The 18,293-nt window shown below is 47.1% G+C and overlaps 1 protein-coding gene across 1 annotated transcript in view; it reads right to left on the bottom strand.

The window, feature by feature from the left end:
• wu:fc21g02 (uncharacterized) overlaps positions 1–16,689 on the bottom strand; it is a 40,514-nt gene extending 23,825 nt beyond the window's left edge. The window contains exons 1-7 of the mRNA XM_056280586.1: positions 16,589–16,689; positions 15,901–16,034; positions 9,734–9,881; positions 8,439–8,496; positions 7,342–7,423; positions 2,558–2,643; positions 1,127–1,298 (exon numbers count right to left, since the gene is read on the bottom strand). Of these exons, the coding sequence (XP_056136561.1) occupies positions 1,127–1,298; positions 2,558–2,643; positions 7,342–7,423; positions 8,439–8,496; positions 9,734–9,881; positions 15,901–16,034; positions 16,589–16,689 (781 nt within the window). The remainder of the gene's footprint in view (positions 1–1,126; positions 1,299–2,557; positions 2,644–7,341; positions 7,424–8,438; positions 8,497–9,733; positions 9,882–15,900; positions 16,035–16,588) is intronic.
• Between the last annotated feature and the right edge of the window lie 1,604 nt (positions 16,690–18,293).

Here is an 18,293-nt window from a genome sequence, read left to right as displayed (position 1 = left end):
GCCTCCCTGCCTGCTTTCCAGGGCTCCATCATGGACATCATCTTCATCATTTATATCTTCATCATCATTATTATCATTAGCTGGAATACCTGCAGCTGCTTCTGTCTGTCCCGGTCTGACGTGGGCCTCACGCCTGCCCTAGAGGTCCCTACACACCAGTTTCTCTACTTAAACAACTAAACAAGAACAACACATCCACAGGGATCGTATTAATATGCTAATCAGGATGTTGACTTCCCTGCAAGAGCAACCCCCAATATTACTCATCTATTGTTATGCTCTAAACGTGGCGACGGCTCCATGCAGTCTGTCGCGCTGTGGTCCGAACCCAAAGACCACGGCGGCTCCCATGTGGGAATGGACCAATTAAATCAAATTAAATCAAATTGAACTTGGGTCCATCCTAACTAATCCGACTGGCTGCCGAGGCATCCATCATTTTACTTTCAACTTCTTTTCCAGGAAGAGCAAAACCTTCTTCAGCAGCTCCTGTGGATGTGTTACTTGATTGTTGTGTTTTTATTTTTACTCCCCCCCTCCCCCTTTTTTCCTCCCCAGTTGTATCCGGCCCCCCCTCTGCTGATCCGGGGAGGGCTGCAGACTACCACATGCCTCCTCCCATACATGTGGAGTCACCAGCCGCTTCCTTTCACCTGACAGTGAGGAGTTTCACCAGGGGGACGTAGCGCGTGGGAGGATCACGCTATTCCCCCCAGTTTCCCCTCCCCCCCTGAACAGGTGCCTTGACCGACCAGAGGAGGCGCTAATGCAGCGACCAGGACACATACCCACATCCGGCTTCACCCCCCACAGACACGGCCAGTTGTGTCTGTAGGGATGCCGGACCGAGCCGGAGGCCGGACGCCCCCTCGAGGGTGTTATCAGATGAATTAGTGTAATGTACCTTTAACCGTGTTCCCGTTTTTATGGTTTAAATTTTGGTTTTTCTCTCTCCTTCCCCCCACGAGGCGGAGTCCACCGTGTCAGGACGCCCTTGCCAATAAGAGCTTTGGTCTGGAGGGACGCGCTTGGTCAAATAAAGGCTAAATAAAATAGATAAGAAGCAGGACGAGAAGATTGGGACAAGAGGACGTGGACAACGCATGCAACACACACTGAAACCCACCCGTCAGGTCCATCCGGGTCACAGACACCACGCGGCGGTACTTGTGGTTTGTCAGAGTGTACTGGCCCACATCGCTGGTGTTGACATTCATAATCTCTATGTTGGAATATTGAACCTTGACCCGGTTCCAGTACTCCTGTAGGTGCTGGCTGACCGGAACCCCGTCCTGGACCTGAACGGAGGGAGGGAGGTAGGGAGGGAGGGAGGGAGGAACGCGGTGATGAGCAACACATCCATCAATCTCTGGTTCTGTACCATTAGTGGTCCATCCCCCATTCCTAACAACCTTCTGTACATCCCCTGGGTAACACCCAATTCATCCATCCATCCATCCATCCATCCATCCATCCATCCATCCATCCATCTTCCATCCATCCATCCATCCATCATCCATCCATCCATCAATCTCTGGTTCTGTACCATTAGTGGTCCATCCCCCATTCCTAACAACCTACTGTACATCCCCTGGGTAACACCCAATTCATCCATCCATCCATCATCCATCCATCTTCCATCCATCCATCCATCCATCATCCATCCATCCATCAATCTCTGGTTCTGTACCATTAGTGGTCCATCCCCCATTCCTAACAACCTTCTGTACATCCCCTGGGTAACACCCAATTCATCCATCCATCCATCATCCATCCATCTTCCATCCATCCATCCATCTTCCATCCATCCATCCATCCATCCATCCATCCATCCATCCATCCATCCATCATCCATCAATCTCTGGTTCTGTACCATTAGTAGTCCACCCCCCATTCCTAACAACCTACTGTACATCCCCTGGGTAACACCCAATTCATCCATCCATCCATCATCCATCCATCCATCTATCCATCCATCCATCCATCATCCATCCATCCATCCATCCATCATCCATCCATCCATCATCCATCCATCCATCCATCCATCCATCTTCCATCCATCCATCCATCCATCATCCATCCATCCATCCATCCATCCATCATCCATCCATCATCCATCTATCCATCCATCTATCCATCATCCATCCATCATCCATCATCCACCCATCCATCTATCCATCCATCCATCCATCCATCCATCCATCCATCCATCCATCCATCCATCCATCCATCATCCACCCATCCATCTATCCATTCCTTCCATCCATCCATCCATCCATCCATCCATCAATCCATCCATCCATCCATCCATCCATCCATCCATCCATCATCCATCATCCACCCATCCATCTATCCATTCCTTCCATCCATTCATCCATCCATCCATCCATCCATCCATCCATCCATCCATCCATCCATCCATCCATCCATCCATCCATAATCCACCCATCATCCATCCATCCATCCATCCATCATCCACCCATCCATCTATCCAATCCTTCCATCCATCCATCCATCCATCCATCCATCCATCCATCCATCCATCCATCCATCCTACCAGTGTGAAGTTGCCTCCCTCTCCAGAGAAGGACAGGACGGCATCAGCTAGCTCAAGGCCCTCCAGGGAGATGTAGAGAGTCTCCCCTGGTACACGCTTCACAAAAAGATGCCTCGCTGAATTTGCAGAGAGAGAGAGAGAGAGAGAGAGAGAGAGAGAGAGAGAGAGAGAGAGAGAGAGAGAGAGAGAGAGAGAGAGAGAGAGAGAGAGAGAGAGAGAGAGAGAGAGAGGATGTCATTGCCAGTAACAGCAGCTGCAGCATCAGATAATGCCATGTATGTATGTACATATATATATTTTCTTCGCCACTTACCAACAGAGGCACGGAAAGAGAAACACAGCCAAACAAAGTAAGTCCGTTTTAGGGGACAAACACGAGTCTTAAAATAACATTTGCGAGGGTTTTCTACGCATACAAACTGATTTGATCTATTCCGATAATTATATTAATTTATGCATTGATGCCGGTGAATAGTTTGGGGTAAAAATGGCTTTGCAAAAAGGCATTTCAAAGATTGTTTGCACACATTCTCCTATGGGACATGTGCCTACAGCAGCACTAGTGTACTCCAACGGTACAGTGGTGCGTTATACCCATTATACCACAGAGTCCAGAGTCCATCATCACTTGTGTGTGCACGTGTGTGTGAGTGTGCGTAATTTTTAGCTCCTTTCCTACATGCACTCGTGCACTAAAACCCGCAAATGTTCCAGCAATTTCACATAGCCAGAGTCGGTTGTCTGTGTAACAAGCTCGGGCAATAAGGTGAACTGAAATCCTCTATCAAGGCTGGGGCGGAAACAGAAGCAAAACACTCCCCATTGAAGTGCGCAAAGGGTTACAACCAGGGGTCGGTAGTAATGCGTTACATTTACTCCGGTATAAGTACTTGAGTTTTTACTCATATTTTTACTCAGTTACTGAGTAACGGTTCTGCAGAATACTCTTGACTCTTACGAGTACACTTGCGATAAAACATATATGTACTTCTACTCCATTACATCGGGCTACACCCGTCTCGTTACTTTTACTGATACATTTTGCTACAAATAATGTTTATATTTAGCTAAGCTCACAATCACCAGCGACTGTCCGACTGCAAGCGTTAAGATAGCCCAGCCAATCATAGCGCACCGCAGAGGGGACGGAGGCGTGGCCCTGCCTCCCCCACGACCCTCCCTCAGCTGGCTACGGTTCAAGTCAAGATCAGAGCAGAAGATGAAACGCCTCCGTCTCCTTCAGAAGAGGCACACCCCTGACCTAACATCCGGACCACTTTGGCTTTTCAAATGAAAAGGAACAGCAACCATATTATGTGTCGCCTACTTTGTCAGCCCGAAACGGTGGAGAGCTCGACCTTCAATCTGAGAAGACGTGATGGGAAGTAGGCTACTCGTGATGACAGTGCTAGCTAGCTAATATCGGGCGAGTTAGCCTACTTATTGAGCAAGTTAACGTTAACTAGAATGAGACAAGGTCTTTCTACTGGAGTTAATCCAAACCCATCTCAACGTGGCAGCATAGGCTTCAGGGTTGAGACTCCTGAGACGGACCATCGTATACAACAGGGGTGCTTAACCATGGGCCATGGAGAGCCACGTGTGTGCAGGTCTTCATTCCAGCCGGACTCCACACCAGGTGATCTCACTGATTAGCAACCCTTCAATCAAAGAGGAAGAATGTACCAGTGAAATCACCTGGTGTGGAGTGAAGACCTGCACACGCATGCCTCTCCATGGCACGTGGTTAGCCACGGCTGGTATGCAACAATATTCACATTGCTAACCGGTGCACCAGGGGTTGGCAGCCTTTTGGATGTCCATTGCAAAAGTTAGAAAAAAATAAATCACAGACCTGAGTGCCAGTTAATTTTCATAATGAGTATCTATCTATCTATCTATCTATCTATCTATCTATCTATCTATCTATCTATCTATCTATCTATCTATCTATCTATCTATCTATCTATCTATCTTTTACTACTGCTTTTCTGCCCGTCTAGACCCCCCCCCCCACACGCACATTTTATTTGTTCAAATGTATGAAACTTGCTAGGGGACAAAATAAAATTAATTCAATCTTAGCAATGCAGTGGGAGCCTTGTTTGTCACGGTATCTGGTTAACCACTGCTAGACGCAGAACGTCGTTCTCGTCAAGAGCTACGCTGACTACCGACGCATCTTTCACTGCGGGAATAGACTCCCCCGCCCCCCCCCCCGTAAAAGCTGCGTGGTAAACAAGATGCGCGCGCAGAACGTGTGGCAAAACATGGTCGGGAAACAACGCGCGTACCCATGAAACTCGCAGACGAGCGCGTGTAAAACTTAACATCAAACGGGCAACAGTTAGAAACTCGAGAAAATGGAAATGTCAGAATATGCTGAAGGTCTCAGCAAGGGCGACAGGAGTCGAGCCGCGAGTCTCGTGTTTGTAAACGTCCGTCAAAGAAATCATGAAGGACAAGCTGATGTAAAACGAAACGAAATGCCCGTGGCTGTCAGTTGTTGCGCTGTCGGGTTGCACAGGTCGTAAAGATGGTAAAAACAAGCATCTGAAGACCGGCGTGGACTCATGCGATCCGCCGGGAGGACTGGAAGACGTGGTCAGGAGAGCAAAACGTGAAGATCTGCGGAGAACACCTCATATCTGAGTGTGAGGCGTTAATGCGTCGCCTTCCTCAAGTTTGACAACGATTCCATCAGCTTTCTTGTGTCGTGGTGTTTGAGGTCATACGTGACTCCAGCCTGGATCCCATAACCGTACAGACAATTCCACTCTTGTTGAAGACAAACAATTCAAACAGTTGAACTACGAGGGCTTATCTTTGATTTGAAGAAGCACAACTTGTTTTCCTTCGAGAACGGATGGCTGTCTTGGACATGTCCCCACCAACAAAGTAGACGAAGTAAAGCTTCTAAAGCAGTGTTTCTCAACCCAGTCCTCAAGGACCCCCTATCCTGCATATTTTCTTTGCAACCCTGAATAGGTACCCGTTTGTAGTTATTCAACCAATCAGCAATGAATTATGTCAGATGTTGCACACCTTGCATAATTAAGTGCTGCGAGATGATTGGTCGAGTAAGTACAAGCAGGGCTCCCTATGCAGGGTTACGATGAAAATCTGCAGGATAGGGGTTCCTTGAGGACTGGGTTGAGAAACACTGTTCTAAAGACTTGTACGCCTTCATTGGTTCTTTGGTAAATATACTTGGCGTGTCTATGAGGTATTCAGTCACATACCTCCAGCCCATGTTTGGCAACTTCCTGGTATCGCTGGTCCGCTGAGCTTCAGCAAGCAGAAGCGGACCGGGAAGTGGTTCTCCGGCGCTGAGCGTTAAGTTTCGACTCGTAATGCTTTCTGTCTTCCCTGCTTAGACCTTCAACATATTCTGAGATTTCAATTTTCTCAAATTTCTAACTTTTCTCCGTTTAATTTTAAGTTTTATACGCGTTCTTCTGGTGAGATTCATATAGGCACGTTGTGGGCCATGTTGTGCCACACGTTCTGCGCACGCACCTTGTTTACCACGCAGCTTTTCGGTCACGTGATAATGCTAGCTAGCTAGCTAGCTAGCATTTGAACCTAACTGGATCTCACTCGGCGCCGCGCCGCAGGTGTTACGCTGTATTTGATGACCCATCAGACTGTGACCTCCAGTGTTGGCTAGGTTGCCGTGACCTGGTTGGTCGACTACTCTTGCTCTCCTTTTGAGGGCCTCATTTGTCATCTGTTTTGCACTTTCACACTGACATAATAAACTGCAGTAGTTGTTTACGAGAGACTTTTTACTCTTACTCAAGTAGTTATTTCTATGATTACTTTTACTTCTACTTGAGTAAGCATCATTATTATTATTGTACGTCTACATTTACTTGAGTACCATTTTTTGTTATGAGTCTGTTACATAGGGTGCTTTCACATAGAACAAGCGAGCCAGTCCCAGGAGATTCAGAATGTGACCCATTGCATTCACACGGAGTGCATTTTGCTCCAACTGTGATTGTAAATGAAGACAAAAATTCGGCAAAAATTTCTGGAGATTGGACAGATTCCGAGACAAGGGCGCCATCGATCTGCAAAAAAAGCAGAAAATGACGTCCAGCTTTGTGGAACCGTGAGAGATGCATTATGAGATTATACATCACTTCCTGCATTGCATACCAGAAGATTCGTGCCATGTGGGAACAGACTTGACACTGAATTTTTCCATACGTGCCCTACATATTACCTGATTAATCAAACCTGCCAATATTGAGGTCTCGATGTGGGGAAATGGCTTTTATAGGTGTCAGTGCAAGCCAGCAGCTTCATGACCGGGTTTCTGTTGCCCCCATAGTTTGTGCCCTTTGGATCAGATTGCTTGGCCTCCGGTATTGCTGTTTGCTACTTTCTCGAGAACCACTCATCCAAACAATGTCACACTGGACACTGGACTTCACGCCCTTCACTGCAGCACTTCCTCAGCAGTACACCCGCCAAGTGTGAGGCGAACGGTTGTCAAGGAAATCGAAGGCCAGACATACAGACAGACAGCCTCCTCCCACTTTAGTCAGATATGTGGCCTGAATCAAATTGTTGCTCAGAATTTTTTACATTAAATTATCTCTGCGGCACAGTTGTCACGGTAAAGAAAGCCTTTGTTGGTGTCACCAGTGAATCCTGGTATGTTACTTCAAGGAAAAAAAGGAATCGGTGATTTAACCTTAACCATTCTCAGTTCACCCCTGGACGGACGGAACCTTATCATGGCAGACGAATTAGAGAAGGAGCTGCAGACTCACATGTGACCACCACCTTCACAGTGGAGATTTCGTTTTTCCATAAGTCTCTCTGGGTGTACGTCCCCTCGTCTCCAATCGTCACCTGAAAAACATTTCAAGAAATAAACTTTATTTGCTGACCGTGGCACATTTCTTGCCCCGCAATTCATTGCAATGTGCTCTTCGTAAAAAACAATTTTTTTTTTGGAAAACTGTCCCCCCTTTTCTCCCCAATTGTATCCGGCCAATTACCCCACTCTTCCGCGCCGTCCCAGTCGCTGCTCCACCCCCTCTGCCGATCCAGGGAGGGCTGCAGACTACCACATGCCTCCTCCCATACATGTGGAGTCACCAGCCGCTTCTTTTCACCTGACAGTGAGGAGTTTCGCCAGGGGGACGTAGCGCGTGGGAGGATCACGCTATTCCCCCCAGTCCCCAAACAGGCGCCCCGACCGACCAGAGGAGGGGCTAGTGCAGCGACCAGGACACATCCGGCTTCTCACCCGCAGACACGGCCAATTGTGTCTGTAGGGACGCCCGACCAAGCCGGAGGCAACACGGGGATTCGAACCGACGATCCCCGTGTTGGACGCCCCTAAAAACAAATTTAAAGTGCAATAACACTGTTAAAAAAAGAAGATAAAACCAGAATAAAATATTACTAATCAAAAACTCCACAAGACGTGCATGTTGTTTTGCGCTTCCTTGAGGTGGATGAACCTCCTATTCGATAACAAAGGTGATGAGTTGCAACGGAAAGGCTTCTGCCAAATTACAAACGCAGCGCAAGTGGAGTTTGACCACGTGATCGGCCGATTCTTCTTCGTTTGAGTCACTCGAGCAGATCTGATGGAAACGCCTCTTCATTCCCTTGCTTTTTTGAGACATTTTAAAAATTCGCTCGAGACTTATCCTGGAGTTGTCCTGAACACATACGGCTCTAAATTGGCGTCTGGTCTGAGAGGGCGTTTGAGGTGTTTTGCGCCTGGTTATGGACCCGTGCCAACGTGCTGTATGGCCCTAGCGCAGCACGCCACGACAGGGTCAGCCTGCTGTCCCGACGAGGAAGTAAGCGGGCAAAGAAAAGGTCATAGCAGATTTAAGAAATTCACGGTCACCTTGTCGATAGACCAGCGTCGGTCGTTGCCGGTTCCAGACACCCTGCCTCTTGTCACCCTGCAATGAACAGATAATTACAAAATGGACATCACAGGGGATGTAAAACCAAAACCAGTTAAATCACATCAAGTTCTTTCTCATCTAGCCAATCTAGTCAGGACTGAACTTGTCTAGTGTACCGTGCATGGATAAGAAGACACGCTGGCCGCTCGCTCGCGGGCCTGACCCTTTAGTCTAGCGGTTAGCGATGTCTCCTGCGGTGCGGGCGATACGGGTTCGCGTCCCGGCCGCGGCAGTTCCTGTGGTCGCGTTGCCCCCCGAATTCGCTACACTATTATGAACGTGTCCTGGCATTTGAAGATATCTAAATTTAAAATTAGAGTGTTTCTCAACCCAGTCCTCAAGGACGCCCTGTAACCCTGCATAGGTAGCCCTGCTTGCACTTACTCGACCAATCATCTCGCAGCACTTAATCATGCAAGGTGTGCAACATCTGACAAAATTCCTTGCTGATTGGTTGAATAAATACAAACAGGTACCTATTCAGGGTTGCAAAGAAAATATGCAGGATAGGGGGTCCTTGAGGACTGGGTTGAGAAACACCGGTAACTAGCTTCACGCAAGCACAGCACGACCACGTGTTCACTACGACCTTACCATCTTTCACGCTTTCCCGTTACTTTAAACGTGTCTGTAACCTAACGTGAAAACATTTCCACAAATTCGAGATACGCTTGAAAGACATAACGGGAGTAAATAATACCGGTCAAGGTATTTACATCTTGATTACAGTCGCAATACACATCCAGACTCCACCAGCATCATACCAGCACCCTTTTCTTTAATCTTATCTTTAATGTATTTTTTCTTACAATACAAATGAATCAACCTGGGGTAAATGTGCCAGTTTCGGCTAAGCTAACTCATTCTCCCCTGCAGCCCTGAGGACACGAACAAAGCTCGGCGTTTTCGGTTTTTTACCGATTTTCACCGAAAAATACCCAGATTTCTAAACGGATTTTCACCCCGATTTTATGTTTCCACGGAGCCTTGTTCCTTTTCGTGCGAGGTTCTGCAACAGTGCCCTCTTGTGGCGACATTCGGCATGCTGGATGGCTTTGAAAATTGAAAACCGAAAACGCCGAGCCTTGGACATGACGTCGATAGCCAGAAATGTAAAGGGTTGCCTTATCCAGACACAGCCGTCTAGAATTGCCGGCAGATCCTTGCATTATGTTACCAATCCAGAGTTGATTATAGATCAGTGGTGGGGCTGCCTTGAGTTGGTTCTTACCTATGGGTTCTCTTTTCCCAGTACAGATGGGTATGCGCGGGGTCGTTGGCCGGTGTGAACTCCAGCGTTTCCGCACTCTTTGGCAGGTAGATCTTTAGCTGGCGACCGTGGGACAAACGCTCATAGAAGTCATTGACTGCATAGGACTCTGGATAATGGGATATAGAAAGAGATTGATAGAGAGAAAGTGAGAGAAGGCCAAAGGTTAAGTTGCAGCTTTGGGCAAATACAAATGGTGTTTTGAACTCTGCATCTATAATTTAGAGAAGAAATTGAGAAAAGGAAAAGAAATCAAGGGTGGGGTCAGGGGTGTCACAATATACCAGTATTGATAACCGTGATAATTAAAAAAAAATATTGGTATCATGTTAATGATACACATACAATATCATTTTAATAATCCAGTGCCTCTTAAATTATTTCCGTTTCTCTCCATTCTCGCTTTGTCTCGACGTCGTGACGCAGTAGCTAGCTAGTGTGGAGATCACCCAAATGATGTTGTATCCAAATGATGTTGTAGCCGGTTGAACAATGGGTAGAGCAGTGTTTCTCAACCCAGTCCTCAAGGGACCCCTATCCTGCAGATTTTCATTGTAACCCTGCATAGGTAGCCCTGCTTGTACTTACTCGACCAATCATCTTGCAGCACTTCATTATGCAAGGTGTGCAACATCTGACAAAATTCATTGCTGATTGGTTGAATAACTACAAACAGGTACTTATTCAGGGTTGCAAAGAAAATATGCAGGATAGGGGTTCCTTGAGGACTGGGTTGAGAAACACTGGGGTAGAGTGTGTTCGTGGGCTGTTTAGACAGTGGGGTATGACTTGCTTAGGATTCGTACTGTAGTACCCGTTTCTTCTTGTTGAGGTAATGCTGTCACTTTAAGAGTAGCTTAAGGGTAGGGCTCGCGAGAGTGCGGGCGCTAGATCCAACGGGGTGCAGGCACCGAAGTAGCCGTGATTGGCTGTTGCGTCGGCCAATAGACAGTGCAGAACCCCGAAGCGCACTGACTTGAAACAAACGAAGCGCACTGAAACATTTAGCTAGCTAGTTTACAACTGACCTTAACATTGCCAGATCGTACTCTAACGATAGCTAACGTTAACGTTTGCAAACAATGGAAATTCAAAAAGAGTTTAAACCCTAACCCTAACCAACAACCAATCACGTCTACTTCCGTGCCTACACCGCGTTGGATCTAGCATCAACCATTCACCAAGGGCCGAGATAGTGGTGATGTAGGAGGACACGTGTTTTTCGCTCTGTCTGGTAATTTGGGGGGTTTGTGAATAACAAACGATGTAACGTGAATATTAATATATGGCAACGCGCAAGTGACGACCTTTATTCTTTGAGCTAGTATTAACTTGAGTGGGAAAAGAAGAGGCAGTAAAGTTTTGTCCACGACTACGACAATGGAGGAAGCCGAGGCCGTCACACCAGACATGCCGCATGAGGTTGGGGCTCGCAACAACCCAGTAACCATCAAGGATTTGAATTAACCTCATGGACCAATGTTAAGCGATGATGTTAACTGGTTTGAAGCTGACCCAGACCTCCAATATGATGGCCTCGCATTTCCACTTCCAGACACTCTGTGTGTTATGGTTTCACCCTCACAACCCCCGCAACCTACCTCTTCCGTTCCCTCTGGACCTCCATGGTGCTCGGGCTCGCCTGAGTTTCCACTCCCCACCACCAGATCTGGGGCGCATTCACGTTCCCCACCACTGGACTCAAGGTGCTTTCAAGTGGTGTCGGGTTTATCGGATATACGAGCTTCCCACTTGGAAGAGCACACGAACGCCTTACGAAGTCGGATAATCAAGTCGGGTACATCGGAATTCTACATGAAACACGAACTGGCCGAGTTCTGACGTCACTGTCTATTTAAATATGGCCGCTCTCAACCACGAACGTTTGGAGCATCTTGTTAACCGAACCGAACCCACTGAAACTGACAACAGTTTCAACAAGTTAGCGTCGTTAGTTTGCTAACAAATAATTCAGGTAGAATCAAGAAATGGAATAACTGGCCAGGTAACATGTTTAATAATCACCGCGTGCGTTTCCTCTCCTCTTCAACATCATAAAGGTACCGGCGACAGCGTTGGATGTATTTGCTGCAGCAGAAGCCACAAACAGAGCAGGCGTTTTTGCTCTTCCTGGGTTCCGACCAAAAACGACTTGAATGCGTGCAAGTCGCGTGAACGACTTCCGCGCTTGGAGAAAACCAACATCCGATCAATCCGACATGCACTTGAAAGCAGCATCAGACCCTCCCAACGGACACGGCGCGCCCTCTGATGCCATCTGCTGGCAGACTGGCAGCACGGCTCTGCATTTCGCCGGTCACTCATTCCCTCAGCTGTGCCTCATCTGTAATCATCTCAGCTGTGCCTCATACGCAATCACTTCAACTCCTACAAGAACCTGGTCTTCCCTCAAACTCATTGCCAGAACTTCCCATAGGATACATCGGATCTGTGGTGCAGCGCCGGCTCGCCTGCCAACCAACCTCCTCGGACTACTGCGTTTCCTCGATTTCCCCTTTGCCTACACACTTGGTACGTTTGCTGGTACACTTACGCAACACCCAACGCCCCATTCACATTTTACACACACTTAGGATAATTTACACTAACACATAGCTAGACACATTACCGCCTGTCACCACACCATACACATCCTGCATTTCCCTCTCCCTTATTTTCTCCCTGTGTTATTTTTGTCGTTAAACGTAACTGAAGAGTCCTCCGCCTGCCGAGTGGTCGTCTGGGTCCTCCTGCACAACCCGCAACACGCTGGACGTTAACCAACAGAAACAAACACTGGATGACCTGGAAAACGCGAGTCATAAACTGCAAGCAGCCGAAGATGGTCCCTGAAGATTCACGGCGTGACGGAGCAAGGTGGAGAAGACATCAGGAGCGAGATCCTGGGGAAAACGGCTCCAGAAATCCGTGACGGCCTTAAGGAGGGGGTCGACATCGTCCATCGCATCGGGCAACGACGTCAAGTAGGTCAACCGTCGCCCTGTTTGCAACGAGACGCCGCGTGGAAGGAGGCGAAAGGCTCAACGCTTCTTCTTGACAGCAGGCTAAGGAGCCCAGAAGCACTGTCCCCCGAGGATAAGGCGGCAAGAGAGGAGCTGTGGCCCTTGGCGAAGAAAGCAAGGGAAGAGGGAAGAAAGCTTCTTTCCGCGACCCTTTTGCCTTCATAAATGGGGGGGGGGGGGGGGGGTTGACTGTTCAGAGGTACATGCCCTGTGATGGACTGGCAGTCTGTCCAGGGTGTCCCGCCTGCCGATCAAGGAGTGCTGGGGTTGGCTCCAGCGGCCCTCAGAAGGACAGGCGGTTTGGGTAATGGATTGATGTTAAGAGGTAACGTAAAACTCAGCCTAGCCGAGTGCTTATTGAAGTTCTTTGTGCTTGTTTTCTTTGTTTGGAGCACACTGTCTTACAATAGTTCAAATTGCACCTTATGCCCCATGTCTTTTCATCTGACCCATTGCATGGTAAAGAAAAATAATCCAACTTAACCGTTAGTTCATTTACGCTGCCATTTAATCTAAGTCATGTTCTCTTTGCTGCCCAAGTCAATTCAACTGAAGTAAGCCTTGTTTTTAACTTGTACAGTAGTAGCCAATATTTTAGCCTTTTTTTGGGGGGGGGCATGCTGAAACCTTGTTCCTCTTATATAATAGCGTCTGCTTAAACTAACATTTGATTTATCTTTTATTTTAAATTCACAATAGTTTAAATACAGAATCACCTTTACTGTTGTGTTAAGCCAGTTCAAGCGGTTGTTGATCGCCACCTCATTCCTGGTGGATTCCCTCAGCACATTCCAAGGGTTCTTAGTGTAAAATTGGTTACAAGTTAACCTCTTTATTTTTTCTGTTCTATGGATTTTACGTTTAATTCTCAATGTCATGTGTTTAAATGTCAGGGGTATTGGGGATGTTAGCAAGAGGAAAGCTATCTCTTTGTTGTGTAAAAGAACTGAGGCTGATTTAGTTTTACTTCAGAAAACGCATTCTTGTGACTCGGATGCAACATTCTGGAAAACACGGTGGGTTAACTTGGCTCATCTCATCCATGGCACTAATCATTCAGCTGGGGCCTTAGTTTTTCTACATTTAAAGGGGATTTTCTTGAGACAGTGCCCTCTTGTGACGGTAGACGGATTATGCTAATAAATACAGCCGCAAGCGGCGATTAACGGGGTTCAAGCTGTATTGCAGCTGCCTCTGTGACATAAAGGATAAGCCTCAAGTTTCATGAAGATCGGACGTTCACACTGGCAAATATTGGCTCCTGAATTTTGTTTGGCGGCCATTTTGGTAATCCAGCCAACTGGCACTTTAGGCAATGTAACCAAATGGGGGGGCCAGATTTTTGGCTTAAGCGGTTTTTGAGATATTGACGTCAGTTGTAGCGCCCCCTATGGATGAAATTTCACACAATTTGGCGTGCTTCCAAAGAATGTCTTGATTGTGCTTAACAAGTTTCGTTAAGTTTAGACAATCATATCACACGATGTAGGCAATATAATCACTATGGAGCACACCTTAAATTTTGATTGACATGGAAAGGCCTATCAAAATTCTCTTAACGACTTTCTATCAGTATTGTGTGGGGATGATGTAGACCAGATTTCATGAGAATCGGATGAACAGCCTCAGACTAGTTCGTTTTTTGAAAGTGGCGAGACAATTTTTCAGGTGAAAATGGGTGCGTTAGATTCGGGAGCTTCCAAGGAACGGGGGGGCGGGAGTTTCTGAAAAGTTCCACACAGAGCCGGAGATATGACCCCAAACGTACTTATTGTGTGGTGTGTCGGTCCTATCTCTTCTGTAAGATCGGTAACAGGTCTGGAACCTACCTACCAAGTTTGGTGTCTGTGCAACATGTAGTTCTTGCTGCCCAGACACTTTTAGGGAAGAATTTTGCAGAAATGACGATAATAATCCTTGGAAAACGGTAGGGTCCCCGCAGCTGTTGCTGCTCGGACCCCTAATTAAGCAAGACAACGCTACCTTTGTTTGTAATATGGGTTTAATTCCCGAGCTTCAACAACGTCTTGCTTAATTAAATGTCCAAATTGAAGGAACCACCCAAAGTATCAAGGCTCGTATATAACTCTTTGCGGTGACTTTAATGAACGTCCCGATGATAGGAAAGCTGATGCCCTCCTAGACTAAACCAAACTTCACAGACCAATCATCTCGTCTCGTTGCTCTGCTCCAACCTCTCCTTGACTGGTGCATGGCGTTTCTTTAACCCTAGTACAAAAGAATTCACCTGGTGTAATAGAAGACCAACCTTAAAATCAAGAATTAATCCATTTCTTTTTTTAAGGCTTCATTCTTGATTTGCTCGAAAGGGACACATTGTTACGACTCACGAATGAAGACCAGTGTAGCAAAAACGTTCTGCTAGTGGGATGTGTGAATAAACGGTGTGGTGTCCAGCGGTTTGCGTAGATGACTGTATTTTTAGCCTATGCGTGGTGCGGTATGTAAATGACAAGGTGTTGCATAATGTGCGTGCTCCTGGCAAACGGGTCCAGTCCGTGATCCGAAAAGGGTGAGTCCGAGATCCAGGAAGTCAAGTCCGAATAGGAGGGGTCCAGATAGGGAGATCGCTGGGGGAAAACGTGAGGGTCGCTGGGGGCGGGGGAGTCGCGGAGGGAGAGTCCGCAGGGTTCAGTACGGGGGAAGCCCGGAGTGGTGTTCTGGCAGGCTTCTTGTAGGGGGCTGCCTGACTGCCGCAGGTGTGCCTGATGGCCAACACCTGGTGCAGCGCTCGTCTCCTCAGAGCGCGAGCCGAGCGCTCGGATGTTTCCGGCTCGTCCGAGCTGGAGGAGTGGCTTGAACGTGCCGGGGAGGCAGCTCGGGGCGGTGTAACCACAACACACGTGTAAAAGTCACTGAAATAGATATCCCAACTCCACTGGGGCCTTTGTTTTTTGTTGTTTTAAATCTACTGTATGGGTTCATTGTCCTACATTAGTCTCGTTTCTGCTCCCGTGGGTGAAGGTTTCAGCTGGGCTACATCCACATTCCGAGTGGATGGACTGCGGGGCTCCAGGAGCCATGGTCCTAATTGATGTAAAGTCTTGGCGTACCAATGCACTCCGTCTTTCTGTGGCGCAGCACCGGCCTGGGGCTGCTGCTGCTGCTGCTGTCCCGGGAAAAGCAACGAGGACAGCCAGTGGTTGAGTCTGACAGGTGCCAGGGCCCAGTGCGCCAGCTGGTGGTCTTTGTTGTGTTTAAAGAAGTAGTCCTTGGTTCTTTTAACATGTATTCAAGTTCAAATCGGAGCATTCACGTTTGATCTACCGTCTCAGTTCCCTGTCGTTCTCGCGATATCTCATCGACTGTCTAATCAGCTATACTACATCCCTCCTTGTTTAGAATTAGTCTTACTTTGACATAAAAGGTTTCTTTGTTCTAACATAAATCAAATGACTGTCTAACACTTGTGTTGTCGCATAACAAATCACTTGTTTACAACATTGCTTTTTTCACATTCTAAAAATCGTAAGCAAAACTTCAATATCGTTTCTGAATGTCCTATGAAATCCATATATTCAGTTGAACATAAAAATAACGGAGTAGGCTAATCCCCTCCCCCCCCCCTGGCTTTCTGATAACCCTGCCACTTTTGGTAGTGCCAACCTGTTTTTCAGGAACAGGTGCGGAGTCGGGTTCAGGTGGCACTTCGAGTGCTCTGAGCACATTGCATTTCCAAAGCTTCAGTATCCATTTGAGCCTCTGCTGGCTCTGAAACGTCAAAATCCATTGCCACAGGAGGGTGGCGAAGATGTTTGACATTCCTGCTAACCTTTGATCCATCCTTAGTGTTGACCAGTTCGACTGAGCTGTGTCTCTCAGCAGCACATAGCGAGTGTTTCTGAATATGGAATCTAGCTTTCCGTTCTCCATGCTGGCTGTGTACACTGTCACCAACTTTGTCTCGTCCAAGCACCAGAATGGCTGGTGTTTCTCCTGATGCTGTGTGTGGCGTTGAGTGATATGCCATTAGGATCTTTGGAAGTTCCCTTTTCCATGTCTTTCCTTCACATCTGGCTGCTCTGAAGGCTTTCTTCGGATACCTGTGAAATCTCTCGATCTTGCCATTCGACTTTGGATAGTAGGGCGATGCACGAATGTGTTTTGATTCCACATGATCTAAGGAATGACTCAAAAAGCTGTCCTATGAACTGCTTGCCATTATTTGTAATGGCCTCTAGGGGGCATCCAAATCGTGCAAATATCTTGGTCAATTCTGTAATGACAGTGGCTGAAGATACGTATGTCCGATATAACGACTGCCTCTGGAAATGAAGTATAATAGTCTATACAGTCAATATGTAGTTGTTCTGGATAGGATCTACTAGATCAATACTTTTTTTTTTTTTGGTCCAAGGCCTGGGTGGTAGGTCAAGTGGTTGGAGGGGTTGATCTGTGTAGCGGCTGGTTGAGCACACAGGCAGACCAGTTTCTAATCAGTCTCACAACATCTATGTCCATGCTAGGCCAATAGAACTTGCTCCTCAGATATTGTTTTGTACGTACCACTCCTTGGTGTGTCTCGTGTGTGTGATCCTCAGCGCTTGTTTCACCATTGCTTTTGGTAACACAATACGGTGTCCTCTCGGTATAAGGCCTTCGTGTGTACTTAACTCTCCTGCACATCCGTTGTATGGCTGCAATTCCTCCGGGACTGGGTTTAACCATTTTCCTTTCTCCACACTTGTCTTCAACTGCTTGAGTGTTTCATCCTCAGTCATTGCCTGTTTAATAAGTGTTATTGCTTGCACATCATGCATAGTCACTGAAAGCACTCTGTCCACATACCCATTATCCTCTGTTTCTGGTAAGGGAAGTCGTGATAATGAATCCGCCACATTGGATATTCCTAGTATGGGTTCGATCTTATAGTCCTATGGTTGTAGTCTCAAGCAAGTCTCTGTATTGGGGGTGGTGACAGTGTTGCTTTCTCTGGATTGAACATGTAAATGAGGGGTTTGTGGTCTGTTTGCAGTATAAACTTGCCCCCCCCCACAAGTATGGTCTAAAATGTTCCACTGCCCAAACGCAACGGAGAGTTTCACGCTGTATCTGAGAATAGCGGCGTTCTGTTGGAGTCAATGAATAGCTCCATAGGCTATTGGGTTTGTAACAAGACCGCCCCTAGTCCTACTGGGCTTGCATCACTAACGACTACTGCTGGTGCATCTAGCTTGAAGTATGCTAGGCATGGCTCACTTACCATTGCTTGGAATGAATTTTCTGTTTCTGTGACCCTTTTCTTGTTCAGCTTCCTTAGTGGTTCTGATAGGTTTGCGTAGTTCGGTATGAACTTCATCAGAAATCCGCAGGTGCCTAGGAATGAGCGGAGTAACTGCACGTTCTCTGGTCTTGGTGCCTTACAAACTGCCTCGACCTTCCATGTGTCTGGTTTGATGAGATTACGGCCGAAGGAATCAAATCAAAATGTCCAAATATCTCAATCTGTTGTAATTCAAATATGCACTTGTCTCTGT

This window comes from Lampris incognitus, chromosome 5, assembly GCF_029633865.1.
Source record: "Lampris incognitus isolate fLamInc1 chromosome 5, fLamInc1.hap2, whole genome shotgun sequence".
Lineage (NCBI taxonomy): Eukaryota > Metazoa > Chordata > Actinopteri > Lampriformes > Lampridae > Lampris > Lampris incognitus.
The sequence above is the reverse complement of the archived record's forward strand: the minus strand, read 5'-3'. Positions and strand labels throughout refer to the sequence as shown.